The 14,839-nt window shown below is 44.1% G+C and overlaps 1 protein-coding gene across 2 annotated transcripts in view; it reads right to left on the bottom strand.

Annotated features, from left to right (window-relative positions):
• Positions 1–14,839, bottom strand: part of NOS1 (nitric oxide synthase 1) — a 120,353-nt gene that overhangs the window by 67,278 nt on the left and 38,236 nt on the right. For both annotated transcript variants that reach the window (XM_044290759.1, XM_044290766.1), the window contains exons 6-8: positions 12,994–13,085; positions 11,263–11,404; positions 10,525–10,664 (exon numbers count right to left, since the gene is read on the bottom strand). In XM_044290759.1, coding sequence (XP_044146694.1) covers positions 10,525–10,664; positions 11,263–11,404; positions 12,994–13,085 — 374 coding nt within the window. The remainder of the gene's footprint in view (positions 1–10,524; positions 10,665–11,262; positions 11,405–12,993; positions 13,086–14,839) is intronic.

Here is a 14,839-nt window from a genome sequence, read left to right on the forward strand (position 1 = left end):
AGAAGTCTATGGGCTGCAAAACGGATCTGTTCCGTTTCCGTTATGCAGGGGAGCCCTCTCTGGCATAACGGAAACGCGACGGATCCGTTATGCAGGCCATAGACTTCTATTATGACGGAATGAATAACGGAATGCCTCTGAAGGCATTCCGTCATGCATTCCATCATAGAATTGTGTTATCGTCCGTGGTATTGGAATCCATAACGCAAATCTGCTTTTACCCCCAAACGAAGCGTGAACGAATTTCATAACGCTCATTCGCTCATCTCTAATTATGGTCTCTGTCTGGTGAATCGGGCCTATAGAAAAGTTACCGTATACACCAGGAGGTTTCCTTGCATATATGTCAGGCTTTGGCCGGGTTCACATCACTGTTTTGTTTTCCGTTCTTCTGATCCGTCAGAAAAACAAACAAGAAAATGGATTGCTTATGTTGAGCATACATTGCGCTAATTTTGCATCCGTTTTTGTCAGTTCTGTCAGGGATCCATTATTTTAGATGGGAGAAGGCATGCAAGACTTTGGCTACTTTCCCACTTGCGTTGTTAATTCCGGTTAATTCTGGCAGAGGATCTCATTACCAGAATTAAACGGATCTGGTGATTTTGCACATGAGGTTGTGTGAAATCAAAACGGAAAAAAACGGATCTGTTACTAAATACATTGAAAGTCAATGGGTGATGGATCCGTTTTATTAGGCTCCTAAAAACACGGACCCGTCACCATTGACTTATATTGTTTTCAGTGCCAGATCTGTTTCTTTAGTTTTTTTATGGCCGGACACAAAACCGGAATGCTGACAGAACGGAGGACATCCTGATGCATCCTGAACGGATCTCCTTCTATTCAGAATGCATGAGGACTAGTGTTGGGCGAGCATGCTCAGCCGAACACTAGTTCGGCTTGAGCATCGTGATGCTCGGCACATTGCAATGTTCAGCCGAATACAGAGTGTGCTCGAGCGCGATGCTCAAGTTTCCCCGCACGTTTGTTGGCTGCTACGCAGCCAATAAACTTGCAGGTAAGTACTGCCATTCACTGTAATGCTGCTGGCATTACAGTGATTGGCTGGCAGGAACGAGTATATATAGCACCCGATGACACATGTAGTAGTCAGAGAGAGCTGGAGAGCAGAAGGGAGAGATAGTGTAGGGATTGAAATAGCAATATTTTAGTTTTTAGACTTGTTATGGACACAAAAGTCCTTTTAAGGTCTTTAGTTGTATCTGGCAGCAATATATATTTTTAGCGCGACCTGCGCTCTCCTGTGTAACGTGTGTGCAGCCTAAAAATATCCGTGACATCCAGTGTACTTTTTCCGTAGACAATGTCTGCTGCGGACATTTACATTACCGGTGCTACATCTCCTGTATAACGTTTGCATAAGTGAAATATCAGTGACATTCAGTCAAATTTTTAGCTTCTGGTGGCAGCTACATTACCTGCGCTACATCTCCAGTATAACGTTAGCGCATCTGAAATATCAGTGACATTCAGTGTAATTTTTTTCGCAGCTGATGACAGCGACATTGTCTGCGCTACATCTCCTGTGTCAAGTGTGCTCAACCTAAAAATATTTGTGACATCAAGTGTACTTTTTCCGTAGACGGTGTCCGCTGCGGACAGTTACATTACCTGCGCTACAACTCCTGTATTACGTTTGCATCTCCGAAATATCAGTGACATTCAGTTGCTGGTGGCAGCGACATTACCTGTGCTACATCTCCAGTATAACATTAGCGCATCCAAAATATCAGTGACATTAATTTAGAGTAATTTTTTATTAGGCGGTGGTGACAGCGACATTACTTTCGCTAAACCTCCTGTATAACGTGTGTGCATCCTAAAAATATGTGACATTCTGTGTACTTTATTTGCATATACACTTACAAAACCTACGCTACATGTGACATACTTGCAAGCATATATACCATTTAATATGCGCAAGGCGAGCAGTAAGGGACGGGGAAGGGGCCGTGCTGCTGATGGTGCAAACAGAGGCCGTCGCCCTGGGTGCGGTGAAACTGCCTGCTGCCAGAGCACAAGAAACAAACTCATTTACAATACCTAGCTTCATGTGCCAGTTTTCAGGGCGGCACAGGACACCACTCTCGAAGTCAGACCAGTGCGACCAGGTGGTCGGTTGGATTGCAGCAGATAATGCTTCCAGTCGGTTAAGCACCACCCTGTCTTCCACAAAGCTCCGTCTCAGTAGCCAAGAGTCTGGTCAACAAAATCCTCACCCTGATACTCCTTCCACCCACCATGGAGAGTCTTGGCAAACAAGTGATCCCACAATCGGATATTCCGAGGAGCTCTTTTCATCCCTGTTCCTTAATTTGAGCCTCTCGCCAAGCCCTCTTGAAGAGGGTCATGAGGAGATCTTGTGCCCTGATTCCCAAATTCTGGAGCATCAACAGTCAGAAGAGGATGACGGTAGGGAAGGCAATTAGTGTTTCATGAAGTGGATGATAATGATCAGACACAGCTGCCAATAAGTCAACCGCAATTAGTGTCTCAAGAGATTCGTGATGATAAGACACAATTGTCAATAACTGAGGTTGATGTTAGGTCAACAAGTCAGGAGGATGACCAGAGTGAGGAAGTGGAAGAGGAGGTGCTGGACGATGAAGTCACTGACCCAACCTGGGAAGATGGCAAGCTGAGCGAGGACAGCAGTACAGGGGGGAAGGGATCCGCAGCACCGCAACAGGCTGGAAGAGGCAGTGGGGTGGCAAAAGGGAGAAGGCGGGCCACACCAAACAGGCCTTACACTGTTCCCCGGAGCACCCCCTTGCGGCAATCTCCCTTGCCAAGGGGTAGGTGTTCCGCATTCTGGCGCTTTTTTGAGGAAAGTGCGGATGATAAAAGAATTGTCATTTGCAACCTGTGCCGTACCAATATAAGCAGGGGCGTGAACACTAGCAACCTCACCACCACCAGCATGATCCGTCACATGGCATCAAAGCACCCTAATAGGTGGTCTGAACGCCTGGGTCCACAACCAATGTCTGCGGGTCACACCACTGCCTCCTCTTCCCCTGTGTTACGTGCTGGCCAATCCCCTGTCCAAGATGCAGGATCGGATGCCTCCCTCCATGCACCTGGACCTTCACAAGCACCATCAGCTAGCACATACACTTCTGTGTCCCAGCGCAGCATACAGATGTCTATACCCGAGGCCTTTGAACGAAAGCGCAAATACCCAGCAACCCACCCAGACCATAGCGCTAAATGCACATCTTTCCAAATTGCTGGCCCTGGAAATGTTGCCATTTAGGCTGGTGGACACTGAGGCTTTCTGCTGCCTGATGGCGGCGGCTGTCCCGCAGTACTCTGTCCCCAGCCGCCAATATTTTTAACAGTGTGCAGTCCCAGCCTTACACCAGCATGTGTTCCGTAACATCACCGGTGCCCTGACCAACGCAGTTATTGGGAAGGTCCACTTAACGACTGACACATGGACAAGTGCTTTTGGCCAGGGACGCTACATTTCCCTGACGGCACACTGGGTGAATGTTGTGGAGGCCGGGAGCTAGTCGTACCCTGGTATGGCACAGGTGCTACTGACGCTAAGGATTGGGGCTCTACTTCCATCAGGTTTTCCGCCACCACCTACGTTAGTGGCTGCAACCCCCCCTTCTTCGCCTCCTCCTCCACTTTCACCTCTGAATTATCATCTTGCAGCACCAGTCAGACATCAGTCAGTAGCTTAAAGCAGTGTAGCACTGCAGTGGGGAAGCGGCAACAGGCTGTGCTTAAAGTGATCTGCTTAGGTGACAAACAGCACACCGCCGCAGAGCTGTGGCAGGGGATATAGGACCAGACTGAGCTGTGGCTTTCGCCACTCAACCTAGAACCAGGCATGCTTGTGTCTGATAATGGACGTGTTCAACCTAGTGGTTCAGCGGTTTCTCCAAACCTACCCCAATTTGCCTGAGCTACTGGTGAAGGTGCGGCGTGTGTGTGCCCATTTCCGCAAGTCATCAACAGCTTCCACCTGTCCGGCAACACTGCAGCAGTGCTTGCAATTGCCAGCTCACCGACTGTTGTGCGACGTGAGCACATGCTGGAACTCCACGTTCCATATGTTGGCCAAGCTTTGTGAGCAGCAGAGGGCAGTAGTGGAAAACCAGCTGCAACATGGTTGTCGCCTTTCCAGTCAGCTTCCGCTCTTCACAAGCGACGAGTGGGCATTGATGTCTGACCTCTGTGAGGTTTTAACCCCTTAAGGACGCATGGCGTACCGGTACGCCCTATTTCCCGAGTCCTTAAGGACTCAGGGAGTACCGGTACGTCCTACAGCCGGCATCCTGTGACAACGCCAGGGGGGGTCATGTGACCCCCCCCTATCGGCGATCGCCGCAAACCGCAGGTCAATTCAGACCTGCGGTTTGCTGCGCTTTTTGCAGTTTCTGATCAGAAACTTTAGTGTCCCTCAAACATAGATTTTACATCCCCCCCTGCACTCCTGCATGATTTTTTGCCGGTGGGTGGTGCAGGGGGGGAGTTGTGGGTGGTGGGGGCGGTGCGGGAGGCGGGCGGTGCGACAGGCGGGATCGCGATCCCCCGCCTGCCTCCCCTTGAATAATCGTTGGCGTCTAGTGGGTATACCAGGGTGCCGTCACATTGCTGACACCCTGGTATAAACGGCTGACATCGGTGATGCGATGTCAGCCTTTAACCCTTTCCATACAGCGGTCCGTACGGACCACTGTATGGAAAAAGTAAACAGTAAGAGGGAGCTCCCTCCCTCTCCCATCGGGGGCTGCAGTGTCTTTGCAGCCCCCCCGATGGAGAGGGAGAGAGCCCCCAGAGAGCCCCCCTCAGCCCTGTGCTTACCCTTCCCCATCTGCGAAGTTGTGGCAGAGCAGACGGGGAAGGTTCCCATGGCAACAGGACGCCTGCTCAGGCGTCCTGCCGTCCATGGTGCTGAACAGATCTATGCTAAAAGCATAGATCTGTTCAGTGTAAGTAAAATACAGTACAGAACCCTATATGGTGTACTGTACTGTATTATACAGACATCAGACCCACTGGATCTTCAAGAACCAAGTGGGTCTGGGTAAAAAAAAAAAAGTGAAAAAAGTGAAAAAAAAGTAAAAATCAAAAAACACATTTATCACAGATTAAAAATGAAAAAATAAAATTCCCTACACATGTTTGTTATCGCCACATCCGTAACGACCTGATCTATAAAACGGTCATGTTACTTTGCCCGCACGGTGAACGCCATAAAAAAAAAAAACTATTAGGAAATTGAAATTTTGCCCACCTTACTTCCCAAAAAAGGTAATAAAAGTGATCAAAAATAGTACCAATCAAACCGTCATCTCATCCCACAAAAATCATACCCTACCCAAGATAATCGCCCAAAAACTGAAAAAACTATGGCTCTCAGACTATGGAAACACTAAAACATGATTTTTTTTGTTTCAAAAATGAAATCATTGTGTAAAACTTAAATAAATTTAAAAAAAAGTATACATATTAGGTATCGCCGCGTCCGTATCGACCGGCTCTATAAAAATATCACATGACCTAACCCCTCAGGTGACCACCGTAAAAAACGAAAAATAAAAACGGTGTAAAAAAAGCTATTTTTTGTCATCTTACGTTACAATAAAGTGTAATAGCAAGCGATCAAAAAGTTATGTGCACCCCAAAATAGTGCCAATCAAACCGTCATCTCATCCTGCAAAAAATGAGACCCTACTTAAGATAATCGTCCAAAAACTGAAAAAAACTATGGCTCTTAGACTATGGAGACACTAAAACATTTTTTTTGTTTTAAAAATGAAATCATTGTGTAAAACTTACATAAATAAAAAAAATTGTATACATATTAGGTATCGCCGCGTCTGTGACAACCTGCTCTATAAAATTACCACATGATCTAACCTGTCAGATGAATGTTGTAAATAACAAAAAAAAAACGTGCCAAAAAATCTATTTCTTGTTACCTTGCCGCACAAAAAAGTGTAATATAGAGCAACCAAAAATCATATGTACCCTAAACTAGTACCAACAAAACTGCCACTCTATCCCATAGTTTCTAAAATAGGGTCACTTTTTTGGAGTTTCTACTCTGCGGGTGCATCAGGGGGGCTTCAAATGGAACATGGTGTCAAAAAAACCAGTCCAGCAAAATCTGCCTTCCAAAAACCGTATGGCATTCCTTTCCTTCTGCGCCCTGCCGTGTGCCCGTACAGCGGTTTACGACCACATATGGGGTGTTTCTGTAAACTACAGAATCAGGGCCATAAATAATGAGTTTTGTTTGGCTGTTAACCCTTGCTTTGTAATTGGAAAAAAAATATTAAAATGGAAAATCTGCCAAAAAAGTGAAATTTTGAAATTGTATCTCTATTTTCCATTAAATCTTGTGCAACACCTAAAGGGTTAACAACATTTGTAAAAATCAGTTTTGAATACCTTGAGGGGTGTAGTTTCTTAGATGGGGGTCACTTTTATGGAGTTTCTACTCTAGGGGTGCATCAGGGGGGCTTCAAATGGGACATGGTGTCAAAAAACCAGTCCAGCAAAATCTGGCTTCCAAAAACCATACGGCACACCTTTCACTCTACGCCCTGCTGTGTGGCCGTACAGTAGTTTACGGCCACATATGGGGTGTTTCTGTAAACGGCAGAGTCAGGGCAATAAAGATACAGTCTTGTTTGGCTGTTAACCTTTGCTTTGTTGGTGGAAAAAATGGGTTAAAATGGAAAATTAGGCAAAAAAATGAAATTCTCAAATTTCATCCCCATTTGCCAATAACTCTTGTGCAACACCTAAAGGGTTAACGAAGTTTGTAAAATCAGTTTTGAATACCTTGAGGGGTGTAGTTTATAGAATGGGGTCATTTTTGGGCGGTTTCTATTATGTAAGCCTCGCAAAGTGACTTCAGACCTGTAGTGGTCCCTAAAAATTGGGTTTTTGAAAATTTCTGAAAAATTTCAAGATTTGCTTCTAAACTTCTAAGCCTTGTAACATCCCCAAAAAATAAAATATCATTCCAAAAATGCTACAAACATGAAGTAGACATATGGGGAATGTAAAGTCATCACAATTTTTGGGGGGTATTACTATGTATTACAGGAGTAGAGAAACTGAAACTTTGAAATTTGCAAATTTTTCAATTTTTTTTGTAAATATGGTATTTTTTAATGTAAAAAAATTAACTTTTTGGACCCAATTTTAGCAGTGTCATGAAGTACAATATGTGACGAAAAAACAATCTCAGAACGGCCTGGGTAAGTCAAAGCGTTTTAAAGTTATCAGCACTTAAAGTGACACTGGTCAGATTTGCAAAAAATGGCCAAGTCCTTAAGGTGAAATAGGGCTAAGCCTTAAGGGGTTAAGCAACTTTGAGGAATCAACACAGATGGTGAGTGGCTATAACGCTATTATCAGTATAACCATCCCACTTCTGTGTCTACTCAAACGCTCGCTGCTCACAATTAAGGCGGACGCTTTGCATGTGGAAGAGGTGGAAATGGGGGAAGAAAGTACACAGGGTGATAGCCAGACCACCCTCAGTTCGTCTTCTCAGTGCGAATTGGTTGATGAGCAGGAGGAGGAGCAGGAGACGGTTGCCTCCGCTACAAAGGGTAGTACCCATGAACATTTTATTCCATCTGTTCAGCGTCGATGGGTAGAGGAAGAGGATGAGGAGATTGAGAGTCATCCTCCTGATGAGAACAGCAAAGTCTTGTCTGTTGGGACTCTGGCACACATGGCTGACTTTATCTTAGGCTGCCTTTTCCATGACCCTCGCGTTGTACGCATTTTGGCCAACACTGATTACTGGTTGTTCACCCTTCTCGACTCCCGCTACAAAGAGAACTTCTCATCTCTCATTCCTGTGGTGGAGAGGATGAGCAAAATGGTGCAATACCAGAAGGTCCTTGTGGAAAAATTGCTCCAAACATTTCCAGCTGACAACGCTGGCTGAAGAGTACGTAGTTCCTTGGCCAACCGAGAAGGGGAGATGAGGGGAACACACAGCAGTTCCAACAGAGGCAGGGCAACACTCTCCAAGGCCTGGGACAGTTTTATGACACCCTGCTAGTGTCACAAGGAGGGAAAAATTTTGGAAGATGGTGAAGGAGTAGCAGACCGTGTCAGCATCCTCAGTGATCCCTGTGTGCCTTACAACTATTGGGTGTCCAAGCTGGACACGTGGCACGAACTGGCGCTCTACGCCTTGGAGGTGATGGCCTGCCCCGCCGCCAGCGTTTTGTCAGAGCGGTATTCAGTGCTGCTGGGGGCATAATAACTAATAGGCGCATCCACCTGTCAACTGAAAATGCTGACCAGTTGACTCTTATAAAAATGAGCAAGGCCTGTATTGCCCCTGAGTTCTCTACTCCACCAGAGGAAAGTAGCTGAACATAAAGGCACTCTAAATGTGGCTTTTATGGTGTATTCCCATGCACCCCTTGCACCACTAAAAAGGGTATATGGTTCAATCTCCCTTTTCTCATCCTCCTCCTTCTCCTCCATCATATCAACATGCTTATTAGGCTGCCCTCGCTCCTAATGTTTTAGAGGGTCAGCTCAGCAGCGGGTCCTCACCCATAATGTTTTAGAGGGTCACCAGCAGGCCCTCACCCATAATGTTTTTGAGGGTCACCAGCAGGCCCTCAACCATAATGTTATAGAGGGTCAGCTCAACAGCAGACCATCACCCCTAAATTTATAGATGGTCAGCTCGGCAGCAGGCTTTCGCCCACAAAATGTTTTAGATGGTCAGCTCAGCAGCAGGCCTTCACCCACAAAATTTGTTACATGGTCAGCAGCAGGCCCTTGCCCACACATTTTTTTAAATAGTCAGCTCGGCAGCAGGCCCTCGCCCATAATGTTTTAGATGGTCAGCTCGGGAGCAGGCCCTCACCCACAACATTTTTTAGATGGTCAGCTCGGCAGCAGGCCCTCGCCCACAATTTTTTTTAGATGGTCAGCTTGGCAGCAGGCCCTCGCCCATAATGTTTTAGATGGTCAGCTCGGCAGCAGGCCCTCGCCCACAAATTCTTTTAGATGGTCAGCTCGGCAGCAGGCCCTCGCCCACAAATTTTTTTAGATGGTCAGCTCGGCAGCAGGCCCTCGCCCACAAAATTTTCTAGATGGTCAGCTTGGCAGCAGGCCATCACCCCTAATGTTTTAGATGGTCAGCTCAGCAGCAGACCCTCACCCCTAATGTTTTAGATGGTCAGATCAGCAGCAGGCCCTCACCCCTAATGTTTTAGAGGGTCACCAGCAGGCCCTTGCTCCTAATGTGTTTGAGGGTCACCAGCAGGCCATCAATCATAATTTTTCAAGGGTGTGTATAATGCCCTCCTTTATGTGTAATAAAGGGTGCATTTTTGTGCCGGTTCCTTGTAATTTTTGGCAGCCCTATCTCTTAGTGCATAGGCTTTATGAGTGTAGGAATCCCACTACCTGAACAATTGTACCACAATGTGAATGAGGCCCTCCTATATGTGATATACAGGTTGTATCGGAGTGCCTCTTCTTTGTAATTTATGGCAGCACTTGCACTTTACATACAAGTAAATATACAGGAAAGAATGTTTCCTAACAATTTTTCCTCTAAAATCGATTTTATCTTCGGTTTGGTGTGTATTATTGTCAGTCTGTAAAAGGGGCGTACTACTCGGACAAGATCGTTCCCAGCAGCGACCTGGGAGTCCAAGATACAGACATCCTCCCCATGCTGTTCCCGAACACGTTCAGTGGTGTTTCCATCAATTTCTGACCTTTTCCTATGAACTAGACACCCTCCCCTCTTCAGGGCAGGGGGTGCCTGGTTTAATGCTCGGGTTCTCCCATTGACTTTCAATGTGCTCAGGTGCTCAGTAGAGCACCCGAGCATCCCGAAGTGTTCTACTTGAGCACCCAAGCACTTTGGTGCTCGACCAACACTAATGAGGACTAAACTTCTGACGGATCAGAAGAACCGAAAAAAAAACAGTGATGTGGCCTAAGTAGGGGCAGCTGCTACTTTTCTGTGGAAATAGTAGTGCTTCCCTCTATATATATTGGTCGGTAAGCACATATATCAGAACTACGGTAGGTTTAGAAACATGGTATTTTAAACAGAGATGCAACAAATTCACAATAAATTAACTATTCAACATATTAGTTTCTACTGGACAAATGAAACCTTTATTGACAGCGAAGTGTCATCATCTTGATTTTTTTTATCATTGAGTTAATACTGGTACACCCGTGACTAAAACTGCTTGGGGGAGATTTATCAAAACTGGTGTACATGAAAACTGGCTTAGTTGCCCATAGCAACCAATCAGATTCCACCTTTCATTTTGCTGAGGTCATTTGGAAAATGAAAGATGGAAGCTGATTGGTTGCTATGGGCAACTAAAACAGTTTTCCTATACACCAGTTTGATAAATCTACTCCCTTAAGTTTATGATGTGTATGTATACTGCTACAACCACACAATCACATTAATAACTGAAATACACTGCAATCAATACAAGTCCCTGGATTAGGTTATCATACTTAGGATGCCGGATTTGGACCTCCATAATCATTTCTGGCGGGATCTCAAACAGTTCAGGATCATTGCCATCTGCTTGAAGAACGAGAGGGAGGATATCAAAACGGCCTCGTGGAGCTTTCCAGCCTTGCTGAATGCAAATCTGCCCACAGAAATATATATATATATTTTTTGAAACATTAGTTTTTATGGAAATACCATCAAGTATACATAAGGCAACATGTGATTTACAGGCATCATGGTATTCTTATATAATTATTAGCAATGCTTAGCAGCGATGGCCAGATCAAAAGTTGGCCATAGACATTTGTTTAAAGTCGATCAAAACGCAAGATTTCAACCAAAACCATTGTTGGGTGAAATCTGACAACAAACGATCATTGTAGCAACCCATGACAGACCCGTGTTGAAATATTTGTCCGATTGTCGACTGAAAGATCTTTCACTCAAAGAAAGATAGTTTGTGGACAAAAGATCTTTGAAAAAATGTTCCCAGAAAGATCTTTCGTCCATCACCTGGTTTCATTGATCATGCATGGCCAACTGTGCTGGACAATATGGACTAAATTGTGTATGGCTGTGTCTGAAGAACAATCGTTCATGAGATGTTTGTTTGTTCAACTGCTGTTCAAGCATCAACTAACTTTTTCCAATGTGTATGGCCATCTTAAGCATCCATTTATGACCAGTCAGCCCTCAGATCATTAGTAGATATGTGATTAGCTTAATAATGCGATTACCTCAGTTAGCTCTACATTAGCTGGGTCCCCGAGCACCGAGCCATCAGGCTGCTTGTAACCTGCGTAACGGATAAGCTGTGCATTCCAGATCCTAAAGTCATGTTTCCCATCAGTCCTTTGGGGGAAAATGGTGATTGCTGATCTGTGAAGGGACATCAGACAGGCTTCAATTAAAGGTTGCTTTGTATACTGTGTATTATAAATGTCTACATGGTATTATCTGTAACTAAGCTTGTATTGGTCCACATTATTTTTAGTAGAGCAACCCATGTAGGTACCAGTACCTAAGCTAACTAGTAAACATAAGAACCTATAGTAAATTTTGGAGCTCACTTCTACAGCTTGGGGCTGAGTTGTAAAGAAAGATAAAACACAACCCCATTGTAAGTTTCTCTTCCTTTATAAAATAAAAGGGGACAAATTTGAAGCAGCTATTCCCCTTCTTCTCTGCAGACCTTCTACAAAGTAAGGTGCCAGCCTTTGGCTATAACACTAACTGTCCTTGCAATAGTACAACGCATAGTTTAATAAATTATTCAAGCAAGAAAAGTTTTACTAATTTAGATGACATATAGTACCCATATTGTTCTACAAGAAAATTACTGGTACCGTAAATGTCATTATAGATATAGTACTTTTGGCTGAGGTCAAGGCTTTTATTACAGTTTTTAACAGCAACTGTGGCACAACATGTTACATACTTGGTAAGGTTCGAAAAAGATTCAGGTCCATCAGCATTTAAGGCTAGTTTCACACTAGCATTCGGAAGATCCGGCGGGAACAGCCTGTCGGGTCTCCCTTGGTCGGGCATTGCCAAAAGAGATATGAATGCCATCCAGCCCTATTAACTATGATAGGGACCGGTGAAGACCTGTCCACAACCAAATATGCAGAGAATCGACTGGACGGATTCCTCTGTGGCATTCCTGTAGTTTCTGGCAATATCAGGTCCAGAGGGATCTGGAAGGCTGTTCCCTGCCTAAACAGCCTGCCGGATCTCCCAAACGCTAGTGTGAAACTTGCCTAACCTATAATCCTACTGTGTTGATCCAGAGCAGGGTTTCACAACTCCGTTCCTCGGGACCCACCTACCAGTCAGGATTTGAGAATATCCCACAGAATGAATACCTGTGGTAAGTCCTGATGCATGGACACTAATTATATCACCTGCTTAATACTAAGGAAATCCTGAAAACATGACTGGTAGGTGGATCCTGAGGACCGGAGTTGAGAAACCCTGATCCAGAGGAAAGCATAAACCCCTATGTCATACTCACTAGTTACCAATATCAATATCACATCTCCAGAAACCCAGTACCCGTATCTTGTTAACATATTGGTGGACTGGATTCACTTGTCCGTACACATGCACAGTATGAGCAGCTACCAGCATACTATGGATCGCCATGGGCTCCAAAACCTTATTCAAACAAGTAAGTAGTAGAGGGACCTAGTGTGATAGTGCAGTGCCCCTTCAGCACTTTTATACATTTTGGATGGCTAAATAACATGTGAAGATGCATCAGCAGGACACATGTCCATGTCTTTACACTTTTTGTATTTCAACCTTTATGCTGACCCACTGATATTTTAATAGGGACAGTAGCACTATTTCTGTATTTTTTAAGAGATCCCTGGACCTTGGAGCGGTCAATACCAACCAATATCAATCTCCTCTTGAATTTGTTCAATGAACTAACCACCCTCTGGCCGAGAGGTCCATAGTCTCACCTGAGGTTGCCTTTGTTGGTGGCATACTTGATGTGGTTGCAGATGTAATTATACATGCCATGTGCAGTGGTACAGTCTCGAGCATCAAAGACCTGTGACAATATAAATAAATATTAGTGCCATCTCTGAGATACTATATTTCAGATTCCCATAGAACGAGTTTCATAGCATTTGATTGACTACTATTTTTTTTAATTATGGTATAAACCTCTGGTAAAGTGCTAGGAATGCTAGGGGCTCATACACACAGCAAAGCCATATGTACGGACATATGTTGCACAGAGTCTCTGGTTATTTGTATTCATGGCCAGTAGGCAGGGGTGGATTGGCCCAGGGGCATAGCGTGGGGGGGGGGGGGGGGGGGGCGTTTTCCCGGGTGCCAAATTGTAGGGGGCGCCAGGCAGTATAATGAGGGTGATGGATGCCTATGGCTCCCATCCCCTCCGTTCTGCCTCATAATCTTCAGGCCAGGCCTGAAGCTTTATGAAGCAGTAGAATGGCGCAGGAGATCGTGATTTATATCACCAAGACCAACTGCGCCGGGTCTCGCGAGATGACGTGATGACGCAGCGCAGGAGGGCACGGTGATGTGTTCCTGACTGCCTGCCCCGGAACGCCCAAGCAAAGACTACAAGAGGTGATGAAGAGAGGTAAGTATTTTTTTTATGTAAGTACTGGGGGCCATACTGAGGGCACTATGGAGGTGGGCAGAAGGGATACAAAGGAGGCCGGTATATTTAGAAAGAATAGGCACCGTTTTATATTATACAGAGGGGCCATGATATATACAGGGGGGCCATTATATATTATAGTTATACAGGGGGGCCATAATATATAATAATTATACAAGGGGGCCATTATATATTATACATAGGGACCATTATATATTATAATTATACAGAGAGGCTATCAATAATGGGTCATCTGTATAATTCTAATATATAATGGCCCCTATGTATAATATATGATGGCCCCCTTGTATAATTATTATATTGAATGGCCCCTCTGTATAACTATAATATATAATGGCCCCCTTGTATAATTATTATATATTATGGCCCCACTGTATAACTATAATTTATAGTTATACAGTGGGGCCACAATATATAATAATTATACAAGGGGGCCATTATATATAATAATTATACAGGGGGGCCATTCAATATAATAATTATACAGGGGGGGCATTATATATTAGAGTTATACAGAGGGCCCATTATTAATAGCCTCTCTGTATAATTATAATATATAATGCCCCTTATGTATAATATATAATGGCCCCTTATAATTATTATATATAATGGCCCCTTTGTATAATTATTATTTATTATGGTCCCTCTGTATAACTATAATATATAATGGTCCCCTGTATAATATATAATGGCCCCCTTGTATAATGATTATATATTATGGCCCCTCTGTATAACTATAATATATAATGGCCCCCTTGTATATTATATATAGTGACCCCTCTGTAATATTAGGATATATAATGGCCCCCTGTGTATTATTATTATATATATAATGGCCCCTCTGTATAATTATTATATATAACGACCCCTCCATTAGGATATATAATGAACCCTCTGTATAATTACTATATATAATGACCCCCCTTGTATTATTATAATATATAATGGCCCCCTCTGTATTATTAGGATATATAATGGCCCATTATATATCCTAATATTACAGAGGGGCCATTATATATTATACAGAGGGGGCCATTATACAAACCGGATTCCAAAAAAGTTGGGACACTATACAAATCGTGAATAAAAACTGAATGCAATGATGTGGAGGTGCCAACTTCTAATATTTTATTCAGAATAGAACATAAATCACG

This window comes from Bufo gargarizans, chromosome 1, assembly GCF_014858855.1.
Source record: "Bufo gargarizans isolate SCDJY-AF-19 chromosome 1, ASM1485885v1, whole genome shotgun sequence".
Taxonomy (NCBI): Eukaryota; Metazoa; Chordata; class Amphibia; order Anura; family Bufonidae; genus Bufo; species Bufo gargarizans.